Source organism: Hippocampus bargibanti, linkage group LG04 (assembly GCF_051943395.1).
Source record: "Hippocampus bargibanti isolate YZ-2025 linkage group LG04, ASM5194339v1, whole genome shotgun sequence".
Lineage (NCBI taxonomy): Eukaryota > Metazoa > Chordata > Actinopteri > Syngnathiformes > Syngnathidae > Hippocampus > Hippocampus bargibanti.
In genome coordinates, this window is record NC_142737.1 from 24,750,136 (window position 1) to 24,775,582 (window position 25,447).

The window sequence follows — 25,447 nt, forward strand, 5'->3', positions numbered from 1 at the left end:
TTTGGCCTGGCCCCCCTGAACAATACCAGAGGTGCTATCAGATGTTTTTCCTATTTGTCCTACAGAAAAATAACAAATCCTTTTACAAGTCAAAGGTCGGTTTTCGATCATTATCTGTTCCTATTTTAATCAATGTAATCAATGTATGTTGTTTATAATCGTGATTGGACAATACAAACACACCTGCTCACAATAGAACGCTAAAGGGGACGGTCACAATGCGACGCGACACAAGAAAGTGATGTATGAGGAAGTGGAGGGGAGTCCGGTGGTACATTCAGGTGCGCTCAGTTTGGCACTCTATTTGGTCCCAGACCCGTTTTCTCTTGTAAACCTTCCTGTCACAGAGAGAACGGAATAATGGCGAAAAGGTTAGGTAAGAGAAAAATTGATTCAGAATGCAGGGTATTTAACCTGCTGTGGACAAACGATTATTTTTATATTCAATACAAAGAAAAGGATGTTTGTCTTATCTGTCAAGAGGCGGTGGCGGTATTCAAAGAATACAATCTTCGTCGACACTATGAATCCCGTCACAAAGACAAGATAGCTTGCAAGGTCAAATACGAGCAGACAAACTCTCAAAGCGAAAAAGTGGACTACTATCGCATCAGACGGAGAGTTTGTTAAGAAATGTATGGATGCTGTTGCGGAGGAGTTGTGTCCCCAGAAGAAAGATGCATATAATGCCGTAAGTCTGTCGGCGAGTACAATCACCAGACGCGGTGAAGAAATCGGGATGAATGTATATGCCCAGCTGCAGCAGAAGACGAAATAATTTGACTTTTTTTCATTAACACTGGATGTGAGCACGGACGTACAAGACACAGCGCAACTGCTCATTTTTATTCGTGGAATTAGCGCAAACTTTGAGATAGGCGAGGAGCTGCCAGCCCTCAAAAATCTCAAAGGGACTACAACGGGAGAGGATATTTTTGACCAAGTGTACCAAACTATGAAGAAGTTGGACCTGAGTTACAGAACTGTGATGTTCTGAAAGACGCATTCAAGCCCAACTGTCTCATTGACTTCTATGCCGCCCTCCCAAACGACACATATCCAAAAATGAAAACAAACACGCAATGAAAATGTCCACAGTTTTTGGCAGCACGTATATCTGCGAGAAAAGCTTTTCTCGCATGAAACCGCTGAAATCTCCGATGAGATCAAGATTGACAGAAGAACATTTGCATCAGTGCTTGAGACTGGCTCTAACTAGAATGGAACCTATTATTCAACTTCTCACCAACCAGATGCAGACCCACAGTTCACACTGATGATACATAGGTAAGCTCACTTTTCTGACTTGAATGAGTCATTCTCAGCATAAACAAATATAATCATAATAAAATCTACTGGGATAAAATCCATCTTTACAGCCATACTGGTAGTGAAATGTATTGTGCTGTGTAGGTCCTGTATCACTTAGTTCACTTTCTCAACTTGCTTCCTTTGTGGTTTTCACAGGCAAGTTGATGAGAGAGAGCTGCAAACAGTGGTGTCTACAAGCCTACTGGAACCTACAAAAGGATTATAAGGAAGGAACACAAGAACTTTAAGAGACTGCCCATATGTGTCAGAGAGATTCTGCTCTGACAACTGAGCTGAACTTTTATCTGTTAACATAGATAAGATGTGCATGGCAAAACAGAAAGTTAATGTTCCATGGCTTTTTTTCTGTGAAGAACACAGAGAGTTATTTAGTTATTATTTATTTCATAAGTAGCGTTATTTATTTCCTGATTTTTTTTATGTGAAGAACTCAGAGGGTTATTTAGTTATTATTTATTTCATTAATAGTGTTATTATTTGTTTCCTGACTTTTTTTCTGTAAAGAACCTGGAAAGGGTTATTTGGTTATGTGTGGCTTTCTGGAAAACAATTTTTTTAAGCTCCCTATGATCGTCACACTTTTTCTGTTACAAACTGACACCACAGAAGGGAAAAGTTATGTGGCCCTCATATGAAAAAGTTTTGGGACCCCTGGTCTAGTGCAAATCTAGTCAGTAAAATTCAGAACATATCGCTTCCCCACGCACGTTTTCTTCTCATGCTCTCATTCTGTCTTGCGAACTGTCGATGCAACATAGAACTGACTTCCATCCCTTCGTGTGCTGTATTGTGTGTCCATGTGCTATTGTTTTCGTATTTTTTTCTCTGGGATTTTTGCATAAATTGGGCATCTTTATAGATGAAGGCTTGTCAGTGTTACTTGTGCGTTTGTCTTGAGTCTCATGGCACTATCCTACCCAGTGCCTCTCCCTCTTGTCTGTCTTTTTCCCATTCCCATTCCCATTCAATGTTTTTTACGACTTCAAAGGTCTCCTTAAAATAGTCATTTAATCATAGTTTGGTGTGTGAGCGGCTGGGCGGTTGTGAGCTATAAGCAGAGGCTGTATATATTTATAGCAGACCGGAGTTCTGCTGTGAGGCTCATGGAGGCAGATCACAAAGATTTGGGTCCGAAGTAGATGTTCTCAGACAACAATGAAACAACGTGGATGCCCATGCTTCCCTCTCAGTAGCCCCCTTCCCTCTTCACAATAATTTGTCTTTGCCTGAGGATGTAATATTTCCATCTTTTGAGCATTTCCACAGAGTTCCAGGCGATTAATTTCTATCCTTGAAGCAGCTTCTGGTTTCTATTCAGATGAAAATGAGCGTTCACACATTTTACATCACGCTTTTTCTGTTCACGTGAAAGAAATATTTCACACAACTGCTGCTTCAAAGAAAAATATGAGAAACCTGGCCAGGCAATATTGCTGAAAAGTATAATCTCTGTATACACATTTCATATTGGTTAGTATCAATAATTATTTGGGGAATTGTATTTAGAATTTAATGTACAACTACTCGTAAATGATCAACGCACCTATTACAAAGTCAAATATATCAATTAGGATTGAACCAGTGCCTTTTTAAACATAAAGTAATATGCTGGGTAGGTATGGGTGATATGGCTGAAAATTGGTTCACCATGTATTTCATTTCGATTAATCTTGATAATTCTACTGATTTCTTTCTTACCTGTTGACTATGAAAAAAACAATTCTGCATTCTACCGAAATGAAAAATAATTCACTTTATTAGAGATCAAATGTAATAAGGTGCGACACAGCGCCAACAGAGAAAAATTTGATTCAAAATATCCATCAGTAAAACTAATTTTCAGGGAGTGTACAAGTTGATGTGCAAATAGCTATGTAGAATAACATGCAACGTTTTTTATCACGCCCACCCCATCATAAAATGGAGCCTTTAAACTACAGACAGTTCATTTGTAAGAAAATTTAAACAATTAGTTGTTGTACTAATTGGATGTATAAATAAATAATGAAAGCATTTTTGTGTTTTATTCACTTCCAATGTACACTTTTGTAACACTCGCATTATTTTAACACACACCAGTTGCGAGAACGAAAATCTCCCGATTTATGATTTTTGAAACTTAACATGTATGAATACTGTACTGTATACAAACATTTTTGTAGCTTCAAAGTAGAGACCAGATAAATGCACCTCATATACATGCATGTGCATTGGATTTGCACGATCCAGTGCCACAAGAGGGGGGTTTATAGGTTATGGCATCAGCCTCACAGTGTAGAGGTGCAGGGTTTGACTCCAGTATGGGTTTTCTCTGGGTATGCCTGTTTCCTCCCACATTCCAAATATGTGGCACATTAATTGAACACTCTTAATAGTCCCTAGGTGTGAATATGACTGCTGATGGTTGTTTGTCAAACAGTGCCTTGCAATTAGCTTTCAACAAGTTCAGTGTGTACCCTGTCGACTGCCCAAAGACAGCTGGGATAGGTTTCAGCAGTCTTCGCGACCCAGATGAGGATAAAGTGGATCAGAAAAATGGATAAATGGAAGGAGACTCATCGGTGTGAAATTTTCTTTGGCTCACTCACAAAATATACGGTCTCAGGATAACATGACAGCGTGGTTGTGGGTTTGTAGTTCAACTCGCTATACGTTTCCAGAGTGACATTGTGAAAAAGGACACATTTTAGGTGGTTCAAAATAGTGACAAGATACTCGATAAATCTCTGTGTCTCTGTGTATGTGCATATGCATAATACAGGTGCAGTTGTGTTCAGTCCTTCCCTTTGGATGCCGCCAGGCTCCTTGTTTACTCTTGCTCAGTTGTTAGTTTATACGCTCGTATTCTTCAGGTAATTTTCTACTAATCACTTTTTCATGAAGCACTCTTACTCTACTGCCAATCGTCTGCTTTTCGTTCGAATTTTACCTTGTCCATTTTTTACTGCCACATTTCCAATTCGATTTACTGGATGTTTCCATTGGAACTCTATTGGATTCACAGCAGAGCTTATTTACTATTCAGAATTAATGGCAGTTGTTCAATCTCTGTATTAATGTTTTTTTTTTTTTTTTTTTTTTTTGGGGGGGGGGTTAATATTTTGTTTTTTTGTTATTGTTCAACTTAAACACAGACATGACCTGTAAAGACAATATTTGTGCTTTGACTAGAACCAATATCCCAATTCACTCATTGGACTTTCTATGCATTTCCGCCACCTTCTTTCTACTAGCGGTAATGCAACCCAAAATATTTGTCAAAGTAGTCACGCATTCCCGCCAGGGCCACATTCTTTACAGCATGTTAACAAGGTGGTAGCAAAGCACAAAAAGTAGTAGAAGCTGTCAGAGCAGAACAACAAAATGAACTGTCGTCATGGCAACTATCGTGTGATGTAACCCTCCTGCTGTTAGCGTGTGGCGTCAGTTAAAAAATGTTTCTATTAAAACATGAAAAGGCGGAATAATTAACCAAGATTTTACCGTTAGCCACAATGCAACATGGGATTCCACCAACCCAATCGGAGTGACGTTGTTAAATATAAATGAATAAAAACAGAATGCAATAATTTGTGAATCATTTTTAAGTGATTACACTCAATGCAAAATATTTCATATTCAAACTCATGTCATCTCATTTTCCGTACCGCTTATTCCTCATTAGGGTTGCGGGGGTTGCTGGAGCCTATCTCAGCTGTCTTCGGGCACGAGGCGGGGGACATCCTGAATTGGTTGCCAGGGCACACAAAGACGTACAGCAGTCACACTCACACTCACACCTAGGGACAATTTGGAGTGGTCAATCTGCCTGCCATGCATGTTTTTGGAGTGTGGGAGGAAACCGGAGGGCCCGGTAGTCGAGTGGTTATCACACCGGCTTCACAGTGCAGAGGTCGCCGGTTCGCATCCTGGTCCGTCCTCCCTGTGTGGAGTTGGCATGTTCTCCCCGGACCCGCGTGGGTTTTCTCCGGGTCCTCCGGTTTCCTCCCACACTCCAAAAACATGCATGGCAGGCAGATTGACCACTCCAAATTGTCCCTAGGTGTGAGTGTGAGTGTGAGAGTGACTGTTGTATGTCTTTGTGTGCCCTGCGATTGGCTGGCAACCAATTCAGGGTGTCCCCTGCCTCGTGCCCGAAGACAGCTGAGATAGGCTCCAGCAACACCCGTGACCCTAATGAGGAATAAGCGGTACGGAAAATGAGATGAGAGATGAGAATATGATTTGCAGCTTATTTAATTAAGTTAATTCCTGGACACATACATTATACTAATATGGACTAGATGTGGCCCTCATTCACCATTTTGCACATTCCACCATTATGTCCATGATCCACTGGTGAAAAGGACGCTTTGATCTCTCCTTTCATCTATACTGCTTCATGCAACAAAGAGGGTACAAAAAAGTGCTTAAGAGTGAATGACTGTCTTTGGATGTCATATTGTCTTTGTGTTGTCATATTTTTTTGTTTAGTTTTTTTTTTTTTTACTTCAAGATGGCACCACGAGAGTCGCTGCCTTTCCAGCAGCTCATGTATTTTGTTTTTCTTCATTTCTTCATTCCCTTCATTTTCCTTTTGTCACGGTTTGCAGGGTGGTGATGGCAGATGTCCCAAAAGGCAGGCAGGAGGGAGCAGCAGGTTGTGTTTGAGGAATTGTATTAAAATAACGTCAACAGGAACAAAATCTAAAACGGTAAAATCATTTGAACAGAACAATACAAAGTATCAAAAGAAAAACCAAGAGTAAATGTCTGCCAAGATGAAACAAACACATGCACAGCATACAATGCATACACAATGCACAATGCATACAAAGCATACAACAATGACCCGACAGCGAATGGTCGTGCCGGGAGTCCTTTTGAGTGTCACTGATTGGGAATGGCGAGTTCATATGTTTGTAAATCTGACTGTGATGTCGTCAGTGCCTCACCAGCCATGAACCTCCGCACGTCACTGAAAACGATCCAATTTATTTCTGTTACCCCCCACCCCCCACACATACACACAACCCCCACCCCTCTGAGCTTGCTCAGATACTGTACATGTGTGTATACACAGTGTGTTATTTGTGATCTGATATAGTTTATCTCTATGGTAGGTCAGTGTTGTACAACCTTTGTTTTGCAAAGGCACCCAAATGCATCATAAAAATATCTCCGCTCACCAACAAACAAAAACGTCACAAAATGTATTCTAACTAAAACGACTGGATTGGATTGGATTGGATTAGATTGGATTTGCCTTTATTAGTCTCGCAGTGGAGAAATTTATATTTCACAGCAGCAAAGTGATGAAAGGAATGAAAGTAGAAAAACAAAATACATGAGCTGCTGGAAAGACAGCCACTCTCACTGCACTGTCCTGAAGTTAAAAGAACAAAAAAAAACACTAAATAACAAATAATATGACAGCACAAAGACAATATGACAACACAAAGACTCAGAGAGTCATTAATTCTTAAGCATTTTCTGTACCCTCTTTGTTACATGAAGCAGTTCTAGATGAAAGAGGAGAGGATCAAAAATTATGATCTTATTTAATTTTATTCCAAAAAAAATACTCATTTGGAGTAAAAATGTAAACAGTTTAATTGGACACAATGCTGGCATACTGTCAGGAAGCAATGACGTACTCAGTTGTATGAATGGCAACAAGTGGGTCCACGTTAATTGTACCTTTTGACATCTAAGAGAAGAACATTTAAATGTTCTACCTATCAAGATATGTCACTGTGACAGATAAACAATGATATGCAGTAGTTGTATTTCATAATACAGTAAAGTCTCGTTATATCGATATCGGTTATATCGATAGTACCGCTTATTACGATATTATTTTCATTTCCCTTGCACATTTCTAGTCTTTTTATGTATAATTAGTACAGTTTAGTACGATACCCGGTGATTACGATAATCCGGTTATTACGGTGCTCCTTTTCATCCCCCGCCGGCCATTTTTGTTGTTTATATCGATATATCCGTCGCGCCATTGGTCAACTTGGTCACGTGTGTTACGACGCTCGAGTGCAAAGAGGCAGGACTCGAGCGACGGAATCTTGGCGATAGGGAAGGACCCGAAATACACGGCGTGACAGGCTTGGATGGAGTCTTTACTGGAACATGCATCAAAAAATAACAAACAGGGAAGAGTGGAGGAAGATAACTAAATGACAGCAGACCTGGCAACACGGAAGTGGAAACGGCAATGTCCAAAAATACTCCGACGGAGACGGTAGTGAGCGACAGACAGATATAGGCAGAAGGCACAATCAGTGAATGACAATCAGCTGTGGGAACCCAGGTGAATGATGATTGGAGGGGCCGTCTCCCAGATTGGCGGAGGAGGTGACACGAGGGGCGGGGCGCGCCCCGGATGGCAACGAGATGTGACAGTGCCCCCCCCTCAAGGGACGCCTCTCGGCGGCCCACCAGGTTTGGATGGGTGAGCCGCATGGAACGCCCGGGTGAGGGATGGGTCGAGGATCCAGGAACGTGGGACCCATTGACGTTTCTCAGGTCCATAGCCCTCCCAGTCGACCAGGTACTGCACTCCTCTGCCCCTGCGCCTGGAGTCCAGTATCTCCCGCACGGTGTAGACTGGTCCGTCGTCCAATATCCGGGGGGGAGGTGGGGGGGCGGGCGTGGGGGCTAAGGGGCTGGTCTCCACTGGCTTGAGGAGGGAAACGTGAAAGACGGGGTGGATCCGCATGGTGGGTGGTAGCCGGAGCCTCACCGAGACCGGGCTGAGGATGGCCTCGATGGGGAAGGGACCCGTGAAGCGTGGGCCCAGCTTGGCCGAGGACCCTGCCAGCCGAAGGTCCTTCGTGGAAAGCCAGACCTCCTGCCAGACCTGGTAGCTGGGTGCTTGCCGCCGATGGCGGTCTGCCACCCGCCGATTCCGGGATGCGGTGCGTGACAGGGCGTCCCTGGTCTCCTTCCAGACTCTGTGGGCCCGTCTGAGGTGATGATCGATTGACGGGACCTCCACCTGGCCCTCCTGTGTGGGAAACAAGGGCGGCTGATAGCCACAGGCGGACATGAATGGGGACCGACCTGTGGCTGCGGAGACCAGGGAGTTGTGGGCGTACTCCACCCAGGGTCGGTGCAGGGCCCACGACGCCGGGTTGTGGAGGCACACGCTCCGGAGGGCCGCCTCCAGGTCCTGGTTCTTCCTCTCCGTCTGTCCGTTGGTCTGGCGGTGGTAACCAGACGACAGGCTCGCCGACGCCCCTAGGGACCGACAGAAACGCTTCCATACCTTGGACACGAACTGCGGTCCCCGGTCCGACACGATGTTAGTCGGAATCCCGTGGAGACGGACGACATGGTTAACCAGGAGTTGAGCCGTCTCGGTGGCGGACGGCAACCTGGTTAACGGAACAAAGTGGGCCGACTTGGAGAATCGGTCCACTACGGTGAGGACGACCGTCTTGCCACGGGAGGGGGGAAGGCCTGTCACGAAGTCGACGGAGATGTGGGACCAGGGTCTGGACGGAACCGGTAGGGGCTGGAGGAGTCCGGCCGGGGGCTGGTGGGAGGCCTTTCCACGGGCGCAGGTTGGGCAGGCCTTCACGAAGAGGGTGATGTCCCTCCTAAACCCCGGCCACCAGAACCGTTGGGCGATGAGTTGGATCGTCCTGTTGACCCCCGGGTGGCAGGCTATCTTAGATGTGTGCCCCCAAATAAGCACCTCCGTGCGTAGAGGGGGGGGGGGGACGAACAAGCGATCCTTGGGACAGCCCCTGGGGATGGTGGTAGTTCCCTGGGCTTGCTGGACTTTTCTCTCAACCTCCCACCTCAGGGCGCCCAAGATGCGCTGGGCCGGCAGGATGTTGGCGGTGGTCTCCTCCCTTTCTGCCGGCTCATGGATACGGGATAGGGCGTCGGGCTTGGTGTTCTGTGACCCTGGGCAGTAGGTGAGAGAAAAGTCAAAACGGGTGAGGAAGAGTGACCATCGGGCCTGCCGTGAGTTAAGTCTCTTGGCCGACCGGATGGCCGCCAGGTTTTTGTGATCCGTGTAGACGGTGAAGGGGTGTTTAGCTCCCTCAAGCCAGTGTCTCCATTCCTGCAGGGCCAGGACGACCGCCAGCAGTTCCCGATTGCCGACGTCATAATTGGCTTCGGCGGGGCTGAGCCGGCGGGAGAAGAAGGCGCATGGGCGTAGCTTCTGGTCGGTGGGAGAGCGCTGGGAAAGGACGGCCCCTACTCCGGACTCGGATGCGTCAACCTCGACCGTGAACGGGAGCTCCGGGTCGTGATGACGCAGAACAGGGGGGTTGGTGAAGGCACGACGGAGGCGGTTGAATGCCCCCTCAGCATCGGGAGTCCATCTGAAAGGGAGCTTGGTGGACGTGAGGTTAGTGAGGGGAAGTGCCTTCTGACTATACCCGCGAATGAAGCGGCGGTAGAAGTTGGCAAACCCCAAAAACCGCTGAAGCTGCTTGCGCGTCTTTGGGATCGGCCATTCCACCACCGCTTTGGTTTTGGCGGGGTCGGCCCTGAGCTGCCCCTGCTCCACAACAAACCCCAGGAACGACAGAGAGCGGACATGGAAGTCACACTTCTCTGCCTTCACATAGAGCCGGTTTTGCAGGAGCCGCGCCAGGACCCGTCGGACGTGTTGCCGGTGTTCTTCTGCAGAGCGAGAAAAAATAAGAATGTCATCAAGGTAGACAAAAACAAAAACATTGAGGAAGTCCATGAGCACATCATTTATCAGATTCTGGAATACGGCGGGCGCGTTCGTGAGCCCGAACGGCATCACCAGGTATTCAAAGTGCCCTAAAGGTGTCTTGAAGGCTGTTTTCCATTCATCCCCCTCACGGATACGGACCAAATGGTAGGCGCTACGAAGGTCTAATTTTGAAAAAATGGTGGCGGACTGAAGGGGCGCGAAGGCCGAATCCATGAGGGGGAGAGGGTATTTGTTGCGGATGGTGATGTCGTTCAGGCCCCGGTAGTCAACGCATGGGCGCAGGGATCCGTCCTTTTTATCGATAAAGAAAAACCCTGCGCCCAGCGGGGAACGCGACGGGCGAATGAGTCCCGCCGCTAGAGAGGAGTCTATGTAAGTGCTCAGGGCTTCCCGTTCCGGTTGTGAAATGTGGTAAAGTCTGGAGTCCGGTAATGGAGCCCCTGGCTGCAAGTCAATAGCACAGTCATACGGTCGGTGGGGCGGCAGGGATTGGGCGTTGTCTTTGCTGAACACCTCCCGCAGGTCGTGGTAGCACTGTGGCACGCCTTTGAGGCAGATGGCCTCGGGCGGGCCACCGCGGGAGGAGTTACGCCCTGCCGTAGCCGACCGCAGGCAGTTTGCGTAGCAGTAGGGGCTCCAGCCCTGAATGGTGGGGCCCTCCCAAGAAATGGATGGGTCATGGGCCTTGAGCCAGGGGAGACCCAAGACCAATGGCGCGTTCCGGGAGGGCATAACAAAAAATTGGCGGTGCTCCACATGGTTGCCTGCCACTCGGAGCTTAAGTGGGGCCGTGAGGTGGGTGACCCGGGCTAACAACTGGCCATCCAGGTCGACAATCTCCTTAGGGGGAAGTAGCTCGATAAGTTGGCAGCCCAAAAGGTCGGCCAAGTGGGGGTCGATGATGCACCCGTCGGCCCCCGAGTCCACTAGTGCCCGCACTCTTTGGGAGCTGGAGGGGCCAAATAGTTCACTTTCCAGCTCCAACCGTGTGACTGGTGTTGTGGACTTAGCCCCCAACGGACGCCGTTTCGGCGGGGACTTACATTGGCCGTGGGTCCTAGGCTGGGGGCCTCGGGTGCGACGAGCCCTCGGGTTGGCGCGGTCGTCTCCCCCCCTATCACCATAGGTTCGGGAAGTCCCTCCTGGGGCTGCGCGCGGTCGCTGCCGGGTGTGGTCGACCGAGGTCGGCTTCGGGGTTCCTCGGGCCGTCGGTCGCTCAGCTCCTTTCGCCGCTCTCGGAGACGATGATCCAAGCCGATGACAATCTCGACGAGGTCGTCGAAGGTGGTGCCGGCGTCGCGGGTAGCCAACTCGTCCTTTAGGTCAGAATTCAAGCCGCGACAAAACACCCCCCTCAACGCTCGGTCGCCGTAGCCGCTGCCAGCGGCCTGGATCCGGAAAGCGACGGAGTATTCTGCGGCCGAACGGGCCCCTTGGACGCAGTCGAGGATTCTCCCTTCCGCCTCGACCTCCGTCACCGGATGGTGAAACACCCGGCGTATCTCGGCCACGAAGTCCTGATACGAGGCGCACAGCTCCGGTCGGGACTCTCGTACCGCCAGCACCCATGTTTCGGCTTCACCCGCGAGCAGGCTGGTGATGAAGGCTACCTTAGCCTCATCGCTAACGTAGGCGTCAGGATGTTGTTCAAACACGAGCGCACACTGCATGAGGAATTGAGCGCAGCGCTCGGTTTCGCCTGCGTAGCGTGAGGGTTGGGGTAGCGGGGGAGTGCGCCTGCCCACGGGCGGGGAGGAAGGAACAGTGAGGGTGGCGATGCATGTTTCCATCTCCTTGAGGCGTTGAGCCAGCGAGGAGGTGGCGTAGCGCATTTCCTCAATCGCCTGGGCCAGCTGGCTCGAACGCTCCGCCTCTTGCACAAGGGCGGCAAAGTACCTGTCATCGCCGGCGGGGTCCATGGGTGGTCGGAGTATTGTGTTACGACGCTCGAGTGCAAAGAGGCAGGACTCGAGCGACGGAATCTTGGCGATAGGGAAGGACCCGAAATACACGGCGTGACAGGCTTGGATGGAGCAAGAGTCTTTACTGGAACATGCATCAAAAAATAACAAACAGGGAAGAGTGGAGGAAGATAACTAAATGACAGCAGACCTGGCAACACGGAAGTGGAAACGGCAATGGCCAAAAATACTCCGACGGAGACGGTAGTGAGCGACAGACAGATATAGGCAGAAGGCACAATCAGTGAATGACAATCAGCTGTGGGAACCCAGGTGAATGATGATTGGAGGGGCCGTCTCCCAGATTGGCGGAGGAGGTGACAGGAGGGGCGGGGCGCGCCCCGGATGGCAACGAGATGTGACAACGTGTCTTGTTACGTGAGCCGCCATCGGTCGCGCCATTGGTCGACTTGGTCACATGAGCCGCCATCGGTCGCGCTATTGGTCGACTTGGCCGTGTGACTTTGTCACGTGACACGCCATCGGTCGCGCCATTGGTCGACTTGGTCAGGTGACTTGGTTACGTGCCCAGCACCCGTGTAGCAGAGCCATTTTCATTTTCAGACGCTAGCTCGTGTGTAGCAGACGAGATTGAAGTGTTTGTGTTAAAAGGTAAAAATGGGAAGCAGAAGAAGATTGATGACTTTTTAAAATTGTATACATAATACAGTAAGATGTAAGCGTTGCAGTTTCTCTGTTGTGTTATGTACATGCCCACTGTACTGTATATGAATGCAATCGTTTTTTGCAACAATGTTTCTTGTTTTGTCTGCTGAAGCGCAATGATTTTGAAAATTATTAACATTCCATACTATGTATTAAAGGACAGCCGATGTCACTTTTTATTCAAATGCAAATAAAAATGACTTCACGCCAAGACGTCTTGCATTGCTTGTGAATCCAAACAATGCCTTCAGATTCAGATAATATGCTTTCTTGTTACACATCCAGTTATGAATATGTTTCAAATACACTGTAGTTCTGAAGATTAAAGCATACATGTTTACAATCATTAAAGAATTATATGTGCCATTTTGAGGCAACATTGGGGGAACATCTCTCACCCAAAAAAAAGGGAGCTAATGGCCAGCTCCGTTTCTTATATGGCGCTTGGCTGCCCTCTTTTGGCGGCTTTTGTTTAATGCAGTTCGGCGCAGGATCGGATATATCGATAGTCCCGGTTATATCGATATTTTTTCGGACTCCCTTGAATATCGATATAACGAGACTTTACTGTATTTAATAATTGACATAATACAATGTTACAATATCAAATAATTGTATTTAATAATTATCAGTGTAATGGTGTAGAATTGTTAAGGTTACTGTAGCACACTTGACGATCTCTCATGAGACACTTGTGTGTCAAACTACCCAGGTTGTTAATGATTGAACTCAGCGAAATGCATACTCCATTTACAATATAGTCAATCTGGATGCATCATGAATTTTGTCGATGACTCTTAATTTTTATACTCCTTCCAGGGACAGAGTTGTGCGTCACAGTGATTTTGAGCCTAGCATCCTACTAATTCATTGAGTGCTTGCTAATTCAATGGCCAAACCTCAGCTTGGCCTCCTTTAAAATGCAATCGGCATCACAGATGGTGCACAGTCTGATTGCACTTGCAGAATTGCACCCGTTATTTTTGTGCCCTTGTAAATTTTATTTTGGATACGATTTTTCATACTTTCAAATCCCAATAAATACTGAGTTTTGTTGGGTATTTTTACAACGTGTAATTCATCACATACTGTATAGCTGCAAATTATTATTTACAGAACAGGTGCGACATTGAAAATTCTAATGAATGCTGTTGAAAGTTACCTATGTTTGTGTGCTATTTGACAATTTCTCAATGCTTTTATTCTTGATGTTGCTTTATAGACTGGTGCTGTTTTGTTTCAGACTTCATGAAAAGAAGGGAGTTTTTTTAAGTCATTTGAAGTTGTTTGTTTATGCAGCCATGCTTACTGGACACACCTTATCGCACTTCTGACATCCAGATCTAAAACATATCTGATTTTTCCATAAAAATAGCTGAACTAAATTGCTATAATAAACAAGACGTCCCTCTCCCCTTGATGTGAGTTTTGTCTCCATTATTTGGTATCAAACAAAACCGAAAAGGCTCCCCCTTTTTCATTAAACAAAAAATATATATTTTATAGTAATTGACTTATTTACTTGCCTTTTCCAATTTGCGTGTTTTGATGAGACTTTTTTTTCATTTTTGATTGCATTTAAATTCTAAATCCAAGCATGTGACTCCAAGGATCTGCAACAAAGTAAATTTAGCACCAAGACTCACAAAATACAGTTTCTTGTAATTGTATGCATTGTGGTTGACGAATTTTGAATGTTTTTGACTTCAAAGTGTTGTTTTTATTTCCCTAAATATTTTTAATTATATGACTTGGACGGCAGACTCTTTTCATCTTCCAGTTTTTTTGTATTTAATTAAGTAGATTATCCACCAAAAAATATTAGTGCCATGTGCAAAAGTGAATCCCTGCTCCTGATGATGGTGTCCGTTTCCAAACTGAAAGTGAAGAAACGCTGAAAAGTTTACTGAAAGTGCGAGAACAGTCTTTTTTTCTTGATTAAATAAAAAAAATCATGACGATTGCAGCATAGGTTGATTGTAGGTGGAGGATGATATGACTTAAAATTGAAAAGCAGAATTATTGTCTATCTATGTGCTGCGTATAAAATAAGAAATGTGTGCGCACTGGAGCGAGGTGGGTGTATGGATGCCAGGCTCGTGGTGTGACTAAGCAGAGATATGGTCACATTTTTAACAATTTAAAGGGCAACCGACACCATTTTTTGTTTCCTAACTGAATCATAAAAACGTTTTATAGCATCCAAAATGCCCAAAACACGCAGGCTGATATTTTTAGTCAAATGCAAAACACCAATAAAAATGACTTAAAGTGTGCTAAAACTGCAACAAATTGAGCTGTGAATTGTGGTTTTTCTGAAAGTCCCGCCCCAGTTCGTGACGCCAAGACGTCTTGCCTTGCTCGAGAATCAAAACAATGAATCATCTCACTTCTGACTATGATTCAAATACAGTAAAGTCTCGTTATATCGATATCGGATATATCGATAGTCCCGGTTATATCGGTACTATTTCTATGCACGCACTGAGAAAATTACATGCAAACAGGGTCGGATATATCGATAGTCCCGGTTATATCGATATTTTTTCGGACTCCCTTGAATATCGATATAACGAGACTTTACTGTAGTTCTGAAGAGGAAAGCATAAATGTTGCAATCAATTGAAGGAGTCCTCCCATATCAATTTGAGCCGTCAATGACAGCAATGTCTCACCCAGAAAATGCAGAAAATGGCGCCCAAACCCCGTTGGAAATGGGCTGATTTGTCTGCTGGGAATTTGTGTCAACGAATATCAAATAGTTGTCTTGGTGCAACACACAATGATTCACCATCGCATTATTTATGTTTTCCTTCTAATTTCGCCATCAACACGGCTCAACACGAAGTTTTCAGACCAAACAAAGTACCGCAAAATGCATCGTGTGTCGCTTTCTCGGTCAGGGGCGTTGCAAACGTGACATCACGTGGGGATCGTCATCAACTCGAAAACAAGACTTCCTGAATATTCAGCGCGAGTCTTAAAACATAAAATAATGCTATATGCGGTGGAATCTTTGTAAAATATGCTCAGTAGAAGTCATTTGAAGTGATTTTACAAATTATGGACACAACTTGTCCGGAGGCGTCGGTTGTCCTTTCAGTGTGAACTGTTGTCTTCCGTCCTCTCATCTGTAAGAGAATGTGGCAAGTAAAATGTTATGGCTAATGGTAATACTTTTGTCTCCATCCAGATGTTTTGGACAGCATGGCCAGGTTCAGCACTAAAGGCGTCTTCAACTACAGTATGCTGACACTGTCGGACCATGAGAGAGTTTTGTATGTTGGAGCACGCGAGGCACTGTTTGCCTTGGACCCAAATGATATTAGCAGACAGCTGCGGCCGCAGGTAACATACACTCATAAAGTACATACAAAACATATACCTGTACTTGTATTCCCTAAAAGCGTTCTTGTGATTCCTGCAAGGTGACGTAGCCTCGTAGGATTTTGGCCTCATCGGTAGCATCCATGTTTAATATCGGCACCGTGAATCACAATTTTGATACTGTGCCCCTTTTCATTTGTTTTGCATTATTTCAATTTCCACTGGTTACTGATTGAAACTACTGCAGGTAGATGAAATCAAAAGTTACGCAGCTTACAAACATCAAACAATGTTGTCCCAATACAAAAGAAGACTAACTCCTGCCTCAATGATCTTGAAGTTGAGCTTCACATCGTCTTTTGGATGACAAAAGAACAACAATGTCATAGTGCTTAAATTTAAAGCACTGTGTTCAGGGATAACATTTCCTGAAACCAAATGTTTTGTTATTCAAATTTTACAAACCAAATCAGACAGTTTGGGATTTGGTTGCAATTCAAACCTTTTATGATATTACACAATGTTTTGAACTGGCATTTTGTGTAATTTTCATGGCTGCAGTAGAGGCAACTTCTTTGATTACGCCAATTGAAGAAATCCCTGGCTCTCCATCACCATAAATAAATGCTTGGACTTTTGTTCTACCAAATTGATCAAAACAACAACTCTGGTCTGAAATGATGTGTCGATCATTGTGATTGACCTTTCCAACCAAGGGATGCCATCCTGGCAAAACTCCACAAGGAGTCCAACAATGTCCAATGAAAACAAGTGGAGGGCATCCTCAGGTAAAGGGTGAAGAAACCCTTTATGAATTGTTCCAAAATACAGTAAATGAATTCATAAATATTATTTTATGTCACTGCTACCGATCCCTTGGCCATCCTAACAATTGAAGAGGATAAGGCATTTCTTCAGATCAGCATGCAGCTGGTTTTCATGGGAAATGTGGACCCATCGTTCCTCAGCTGACAGCTGAGGAAGCTCAAACTGCTCAATGTCATGAGAAGCAACAGCGACTGAGGAAGCGAGCTGTGGATGAAGCCAGTATTTCCATGACAGAAGTAGAATGTGAATACCCGCTCACCTCAGAGTCCATTCTAACGTCAGACTGAATCAGCCGAGTCAGCTGGTCATCACTTGCCATCAGTAGCTGTGAAATGATTCCAACTGGCAATATGATCATTTGCTTTGGGGAGGCGCTACACACAGTTCGGACTCCAAATTGAGGCGATGAAAAGACGTCCACGGGGAAATGTGCGCGCTGACAGATTTGTCAACGCCACGCCTGGGTGTCACGTTTGCTCCACACAGAGTGCCTTCATTTCATGAAGGTGCGCAAGTGACACACTTCAGTCAATCCGTGCAGCACGAAAAGTGGGCAGCAGTAAACCTCTTCTGATTTGAGCACAACAGATTATGCATCATACTTTCGAACTCAAAATTAAGTATACTGTTGTGCTTTAAGACGTTATTAAATTTGTCTCAGTTAAAAAAACATTTTTAAACCCTTTCAGAGACAGCATTTACAACAGTGGTCAGCTCATCTGTGTTCTCGAGTTACAAGGTGCATAAAAGGATGAAGATATGTTCATGAATTCTGTTTTATGTCATTATGAATTGTGTACATTCAACTTTTGACTGAGTCTTTCTTATTTGTCATATAAATAACTCAATAGGTTCAATTACATTTCTGTAAACACTGAATCACGTCTTGTATAATCCCAGCCCTTGCCACACTCTTTCATGCCGTATGTTAATTTATACACTGGCCTCATTTTATTATTTTTGGAGGTTCTAATTTTCTGAGTCAAGGACATCTGAGCAGAAAATGAAAGTGGAAATTAGTGCAATCATAACCCAAATGAGTCATACTAAGTTGTTGGGCCTTTTATTCGTCATACCTGTTCTGAGCTTCATTTTGCACATGACACAAAACGGACAAGTAATGTATATTGTGCACACTTTGGCTCAGGTCCTCATGCGCTTACTCCATCCGCTTTCCTTGCCCAGATTTTAATATCTCGATCTCGTTTTGCTGAAATGCACTCTGCGGGAATTGTGTTTGCCTCATACACGGCCGCTCATATATTCAGAGAGATGGTGAAGCCTGATAGACCCAATCTGGTTTGGCATTGCATTGTCAATAATTGACCTGCATTGTGATCAATACAATTACAGCAGCTGAGTGAAGGCCTGGTGAGCCTGCAGCAGTTAAGGGGTTATTATCTGATTCACTCTAATGAGAAGTTATTACATGCTCGTCGTGAGATGTGCCCACAAACACCGAGTCACATCATGGAGCTTGAGGTCAAGACAAGACTACCTGTTAACATTGCCCCCAGTGTGGAACATCGAGGAAAGGTGCCAGCACACCCAAATTTTACTCTCCACCACCATCTGCTTATCACTAAGGATTTGAGACGTTGTTTTGCAGTTTTAAACGTCCCTTCATAGACTTCAGCGAGACCGTCGTCTTCTTCAGTTGATTGAGTCCAATTATTGATGTTGCTCAGGAGTACTTGTTGTTTTTTCCTTGACTGATGTAGCAAACGTTTTGACCAAACAGCCAGAATAAAGCTGTGCATTTCCTCGTTCCTGGAAAGAATGGGCATGAAGTCTTGACTTCCAGATAGATATGATTTGTATAGCATATACAAACTTTTTACAATAAAATTGCTAAATCTCAGCTCACATTAAAGTTAATTGATAAATTATGATGATAAATAATGATTTGGATTTGGGTGTACCTTTATTCGTCTCGCAGTGGAGAAATTTACATTTCACAACAGGAAAGTTATGAAAGAAAGAAGAAAGGAAAGAAAGAAGTAGAAAATGAATGATGAATGTATGAACAGTTTTTTAAGTTAGTGATTAATTTGACTTTATTCTTTTCAGGTTCACCTGTTTTTGACTTTCAATAATTACTCACACATGCCATCCAGTCTTTAATCAGAATCAGAATCAGAATCATCTTTATTGCCAAGTATGTAGGACACACAAGGAATTTGTTTCCGGTAGAACACGCTGCACTAGTATCGTTGTCAAAAAAACTGCTAAGTGGCACTATACAGTTCCATTTTGGCTACTGTTGAAAGAGTTCAAAGAGTTAATGGCTTGGGGGAAGAAGCTGTTTAAATGTCTGCTGGATTTGGTGCGCATGGATCGGTAGCGCCTGCCTGAGGGGAGTAGCTGGAAAAGGTGGTGGGCAGGGTGCGGAGGGTCCAGTAGGATTTTCCGCGCCCTAGTTTGGATTCTTGCAGTGTGCAAGTCCTCGAGAGTGGGTAGGGCGGTGCCAATGATTTTTTCCGCCGTCTTAACTGTCCATTGAAGTCGGATTTTGTCCATTTTTGTGGCGGCCCCGAACCAAACGGTGATGGAAGAACACAGGATGGATTCGATGACAGCCGTGTAGAAATGTTGCAGCACCTCCTGTGGCAGGCCATGCTTCTTTAGCAGCCTCAGGAAGTACATTCTCTGTTGGGCCTTTTTCAGGATAGAGTTGGTGTTGACCTCCCACTTCATGTCCTGGGAGACTGTGATTCCCAGGAACTTGAAGGTCTCAACGGTTGACACCAGGCAGTTGGATAGTGTGAGGGGTAGCTGTGGTGATGGATGTTTCCTGAAGTCCACCATCATCTCAACTGTCTTGAGCGTGTTCAGCTCCAGGTTGTGACGGCTGCATGTATGCATGTATAATGATGATTATTTTGCTACATTATTTGTAAAAAAATATTCATCCAGCTGCAATGGGTGTCAATGACTTTTAACTTTAAAGGACAACCAACACCTCTGGACAAGTTGCGTCCATAATTTGTAAAATCACTTCAAATGATTTCTACTGGGCGCATTTTATAAAGATTCCACTGCATATAGCTATATTTTTCGAGTTGATGACGATGGCCGAAGTGACGTCACATTCAGAATTCCCCTGACCGAGAAAGCCACACACAATGCATTTTGGGTACTTTTTTTCATCTGAAAACACAGTGTTGATCGCGAAATTAGAAGGAAAACTACCTCAAAATCCTGGCTTTCCCATAACTCTCTCAAGCTTAACAGTGACAAAACCGAACTTGTCCTTGTCGGTACCAAATCCACCCTCCTCCACAAAACTAACAGTTTCTCTCTCACCATTGACAGTTCTCCCCAGTTGTCCTCAAGTCAAGAGCCTGGGTGTCATCCTCGATAGCTCACTATCTTTTCAGTCCCATATAAATAACATAACTCGGTCTGCTTATTTCCACCTCCGTAATATTAACCGTCTCCGTCCCTCGCTCACCCCTCACACTACTGCTATCCTTATCCACAGTCTCGTCACCTCCCGCATCGATTATTGCAACACACTTCTCTTCGGTATCAATCAGAAATTTCTCCATAAACTCCAACTCGTCCAAAATTCTTCAGCCCGGATCATCACTAGAACCCCCTCCTTTCACCACATCACCCCTGTCCTCCAGCAACTCCACTGGGTACCTGTTAAACATCGTATCGAATTCAAAATACTTCTGTTTACATTCAAAGCCATCAATAACCTTGCCCCTCCATCTTTCTGACCTACTTCAAATCTCTGTTCCCTCTCGGTCCCTCAGATCTTCATCCTCCCTTCACCTCTATGTGCCCTCTGCCCGTCTCACCACGATGGGATGCAGAGCTTTCAGCCGCTCTGCTCCCAAACTCTGGAATTCTCTTCCACCCAACATCCGCAATATTGACTCCCTCCCTATTTTCAAGGCTCACCTCAAAACCCACTTGTTTAAAATTGCTTTCAATGTATAGTTCTATCTGCTATTTTATTATGTATCATTTTACTTATGGTTTTATTGTTATGTGCTTTGTTTTATTGTTTTTATTGTAAAGTGCCCTTGGGTGTTTTGAAAGGCGCTTGAAATCAAATGCATTATTATTCAATAACGCGATGGTGAATCGTTGTGTGTCGCAGCCAATGGCAGTAACACGCATAAAGAAGATTACACAAATAATTTACAGATTACACAGTAAGTTTACACAAATTCCCAAATTACACAGTAAGTTTACACAAATTCCCAAAGGACAAATCAGCCCATTTCCAATGGAGCTTGTGCGCCATCTTGTGCATTTTCTGGGCGCTACATCGGAGTCCAGATCTTCACCTGTTTCATCGCTTGCAGACGGCTCGAATTGATACGGAAGGACTTATTTAATCGATTGCAAACATTTATGCTTTCCTCTTCAGAACTATTTGAATCATATTCATAACTGGATGAGTAACAAGAAAGCATCTTCTCCAAATCTGAACTCTCTGAAGCCATTGTTTTGATTTTGGAGCAAGGCAGTGTGTGGCCCATAGTGACGTCATGAATAAGGGTGCGGGACTTTCTGACTGGCCCCAGTTTCGAGCTCATTTGTGGCAGTTTTGGGCCACTAAGTCATTTTTATTATTTTGCATTTGACTAAAAATATCAGCCTGCGTGTTTTGGGTATTTTAGATGCTATAAAACGTTTTTCTAATGTCTGTTAAGAAACCAAAAAAATGCTGTAAATGCTGTGTCCGTTGTCCTTTAAGACATACAGTGATACCTCAGTTTACGAACCCTTTGGCGAATGAACTTTTCGGTTTACGAACGTTAAATTTATGAAATGTTACCTAGGCATACAAACTATTTTTCGGGATACACACGGAGCTGCCACAATGAGTGATGTGTCGTTCGCGAATGAGCCCATTCACCCGTATTCCCCGCCCCCAGTCATTGGTTAAAGCCACGTGATTAGTCAATAACGCAGCAGTGAGGGAGGTTTACAGACGTGCGGTTTCTTTTACTTGCATGCAGATTGACTGGCCAGCTCCAATGGACAAGAAGAGGGAGTGTGTCTCAAAGGGAAAGAGTAATCAAGTAGGTTTACACACATACACACACACGCACGCACACACACACACACACACACACACACACACACACACACACACACACACACACACAACATCAAAACGCATAGGTAATAACATTTGTGGTCAAAACAAGAATTTTGACCTTAATCCGAATATTGACATCATGTAAGTGATTTCAGTGATGATCCAATAAAGTGATCTAATAAAGTATTGGTCAAACCAGTTGTCATTTTGATGTATGGTGTTTGGTGATGTTTGGTGTATCTGCTCAATGTGCCAAATCGTATAACTTGTAATGAAATTATCTTGTAAAATCAAATCATCAGGAATGTTTTTGAATGATTTTTCAAATTAGGTAATGAGTAAAGAAATTAAGTTAACTCTTCATGGCGGTTGGACACTCATTATCCAACTGTAAGAATCCACTGCAACTGTATGTATGAACTTGTCATCCTGACAAGCAATGTCGTGCTTGGGTGACTTCTCTGCTGAATGGCACAACCGAATAATAGTCAGAATAGTGCCTCGACTATTATGCTCCGCGTGTCTAATTTGCCACAAAGGCAATGTGAACAAGGCAGTTCAAACAATTATTCTTCTGCTGTCCCTCAGACTGAGTGCTTCAACTACATCCGCTTCCTGCAGAGCTATAACCACACACACCTATACATGTGTGGTACCTACGCCTTTCAACCCAAATGCACCTATGTGGTAAGGAGCTATTGTCAATCCCAAAACACAGAATCATATCTGACTTCAGTATTACTGAAGAATGCATAATTCAGCTGTATAAACAAATGTACCGCTACTTATTTTCACCATGGCATAGTGGACTGCATGTGAACGCCAGATTGGAAAACATGCAATGTAGTCTTGTCTCATATATATTGTCATAAAACATGAATGAACCGCCCCCTTTTTACCAGGTGTTTATGTGTGCATGTGTAGAACGCAGATTATTTCAGTCTCAGCACTGCTGGCCTGGAGGATGGGAAGGGCAAATGTCCATATGACCCTGCCAAAGGCCACACTGGCCTTATCGTAGGTGAGTCATTGATGCGTGCATGCATGTGTGTGTGAGCTCCTCCATCTCAGCTGCATTATAATAGTTTTTTTTAATGATGTTTTAATGATGGAACAATATGATTTACAAAGTTAGCAGAGGTACAAAACATTCATCAAACCTCGACAAAGTACTTCAACACCCTTTCCACTTTGGTTTGTTGCCGTGTACTTGCACGGAGGGGTACAGAATTCCACTGTAACTTTGCCTGCTGAATTCAGTTCAACTGAACCTACAGGAACTCACTCTTCATTTTCGTTCCTCCAATGGACTGTTTAAATTGGCTATTTCAATTTGAGTTTGATTTAAACAAGGAATTATTTTTGTTGGTTCAGACAAGGAGCTCTACTCTGCCACGCTCAACAACTTCTTGGGAACCGAGCCAGTCATACAAAGGAATTTGGGCCAACAGCACTATAGTATGAAGAATGAATACTTGCCGGCATGGCTCAATGGTAAGTACATACGGAGAAAAAAAAACATTACAAATAGAAATAGTATCGCACGAACGGCATACAAGAAGCAAAATACTTGCAAAATTGTTATGCAGATTATAACAGTGGAAGTTAAGTATTGGTTAAATATTCCTGGATAAAAGAAAGCATTGCATTAACAACAATGAAATAAATGTCTTAACTACAACAGGGAAAGAAGAAAAGAGAGTGAACAAACTTTAAATAGGCATTTCCCACCTTGAAGAGACTATCAAGCCAGCATGGTCAATTTTTCACAAACATCCTCAATTTATGTATTTTTCTTTATCAAGGACATCACATTAGCTTGTATTTTATATTTTATCATTGTACTGTATTATGGAAAAATCAGTAAATAATTAACGATTCTCAAAACGTCCCTTTCTACCAACCAATATGGCTATGCCCACCCCTCGCTTCCCAGCTGAGGAATTGGATTCAATTCATTCAAAATCATTGCACATACTAAAACGGTGATGATCAATACCAAAATTTATATAGACACATTTGCTTATGCCCACTTTAACCTCCGATAATATCGCAAGGGTACAATCTGATTGTCTTTTTTTTTACAAGTTATTGGGGGAGAAAGCATTTTACATGTATTTTCTTTCATGGGACATTAACTTCCATTGACAAGTCCCCAAGGTATGAGCACAATGCATTCCAAGAGGCTTTTCATCAACTGAATTGTCCATAGCTTATTATATGTTACATTTAAATCTTGATGGTTACACCTGACTTTTTTTTCATTCAAAGTCCACCCACAGGGTTAAACTCTCCACCGCCTGTCCAAAAATGCGGCTCTCTCAGTGGCCACATTCAACTGCAATAACTTCTCAGAAAGTCATGGTGCTCTGAATTTGTCAAAGTCTGTCCATCCATGCAGTGAAAGTCCTCACTTGGGTCACACCTAGGCACGCTGGATTCTTCACAGTCCAAGTTTGAAACTTTACCCTGGTCAAAGCTTGGCACATCGCTGTATATCCAAAATTGACGCTTTCCAACTGGACACTTTAGCACCGTGACACAGAGCTGCTTTTTCTGCCCGGATGGAATTAGCGGTCAGCCTGCTGCAGCTGCAGGAATGGCAAGCGACCACAATGCAGTAGAGCTCCTCAGCTGTCTGAGAAGCAGGCGTCCGTGACACGGATGTTTGGAAGGAGGGCGTCCACAACGTGGCACCCCTCTTGTACATTGAACAGGACAAGAGCATGAATGTGCATAGGAAATTTGGTGGCAATTAGGCGGCTTCCACACACATTTAGTGATGCTTTTTTGTTTTGTTCGACTCAAGAGGCAGCAAACCATTACACCCTTAATCACCTCCCACCACACACAGACACACACACAGCTAACAGGCCAACACCAGTACCACTGTCAGGGCAGCCACTGATCCAGCCAAGGATAGAATACAAAATTAGTGTTTTTCATATAAGGTAATGTCATATTGCTAAACTTGGGTATATCAGTAGCCAAAAGCTAATTGTTGACATTTGGTGTCACTCAATATCTGAAAACTCGCCACCCAAATTCATATGCACCTTCGTTTCCTTGCCTACTGCAACCAGTACAAATGTCAAAAGTATTCCTCAACACTTACTTTATTTTTTGCAGTTTGAAAAATAGGGTTATCTTTTTTTCTCCATTTAGTCCTTGGTAGAGCAGCAAGAATGATGGTGATCACATAAAATAAATTAAGTAGACAATAGCACCAGTTTCATTTGGACAGATTTTAATTAACAAAAAAAAGCCAGAAATGTCAAAGAACATCAGAGAGAAAGAATGACTTCAGGAAATACACCACAGCACACTATTTCATTTTGTTATCTTTTGAAGGAAATAAATGAGACGTGGAAAGAAATGAACGGAGAAGACAATGAGGTCACAGCAAGTGGAATTGGTAATGAAAGGGCAGACATTACGGTTGGCTAAAAGCCAATAGACGGACAGATAAAGAGATTTAGTGAGCGAGGAAATGTACAAATGAAAATTAATGTAAAATTATTACCGTTACATTTTCAAAAGTTGAGACCATTTCTTTTCTGTCCGATTGTG

At 44.1% G+C, this 25,447-nt stretch overlaps 1 protein-coding gene across 8 annotated transcripts in view; it reads left to right on the forward strand.

Annotated features, from left to right (window-relative positions):
• sema4c (sema domain, immunoglobulin domain (Ig), transmembrane domain (TM) and short cytoplasmic domain, (semaphorin) 4C) overlaps positions 1–25,447 on the forward strand; it is a 119,822-nt gene that overhangs the window by 76,963 nt on the left and 17,412 nt on the right. For all 8 annotated transcript variants that reach the window (XR_016114738.1, XR_016114741.1, XR_016114742.1 and 5 more), the window contains 5 exons: positions 15,851–16,005; positions 21,795–21,857; positions 22,466–22,564; positions 22,802–22,898; positions 23,252–23,371. Coding sequence is in view for 1 of the 8 variants with exons in the window: in XM_088994821.1 (XP_088850947.1) it covers positions 15,851–16,005; positions 21,795–21,857; positions 22,466–22,564; positions 22,802–22,898; positions 23,252–23,371 (534 nt within the window). In the remaining 7 variants the exon portion in view is untranslated. The remainder of the gene's footprint in view (positions 1–15,850; positions 16,006–21,794; positions 21,858–22,465; positions 22,565–22,801; positions 22,899–23,251; positions 23,372–25,447) is intronic.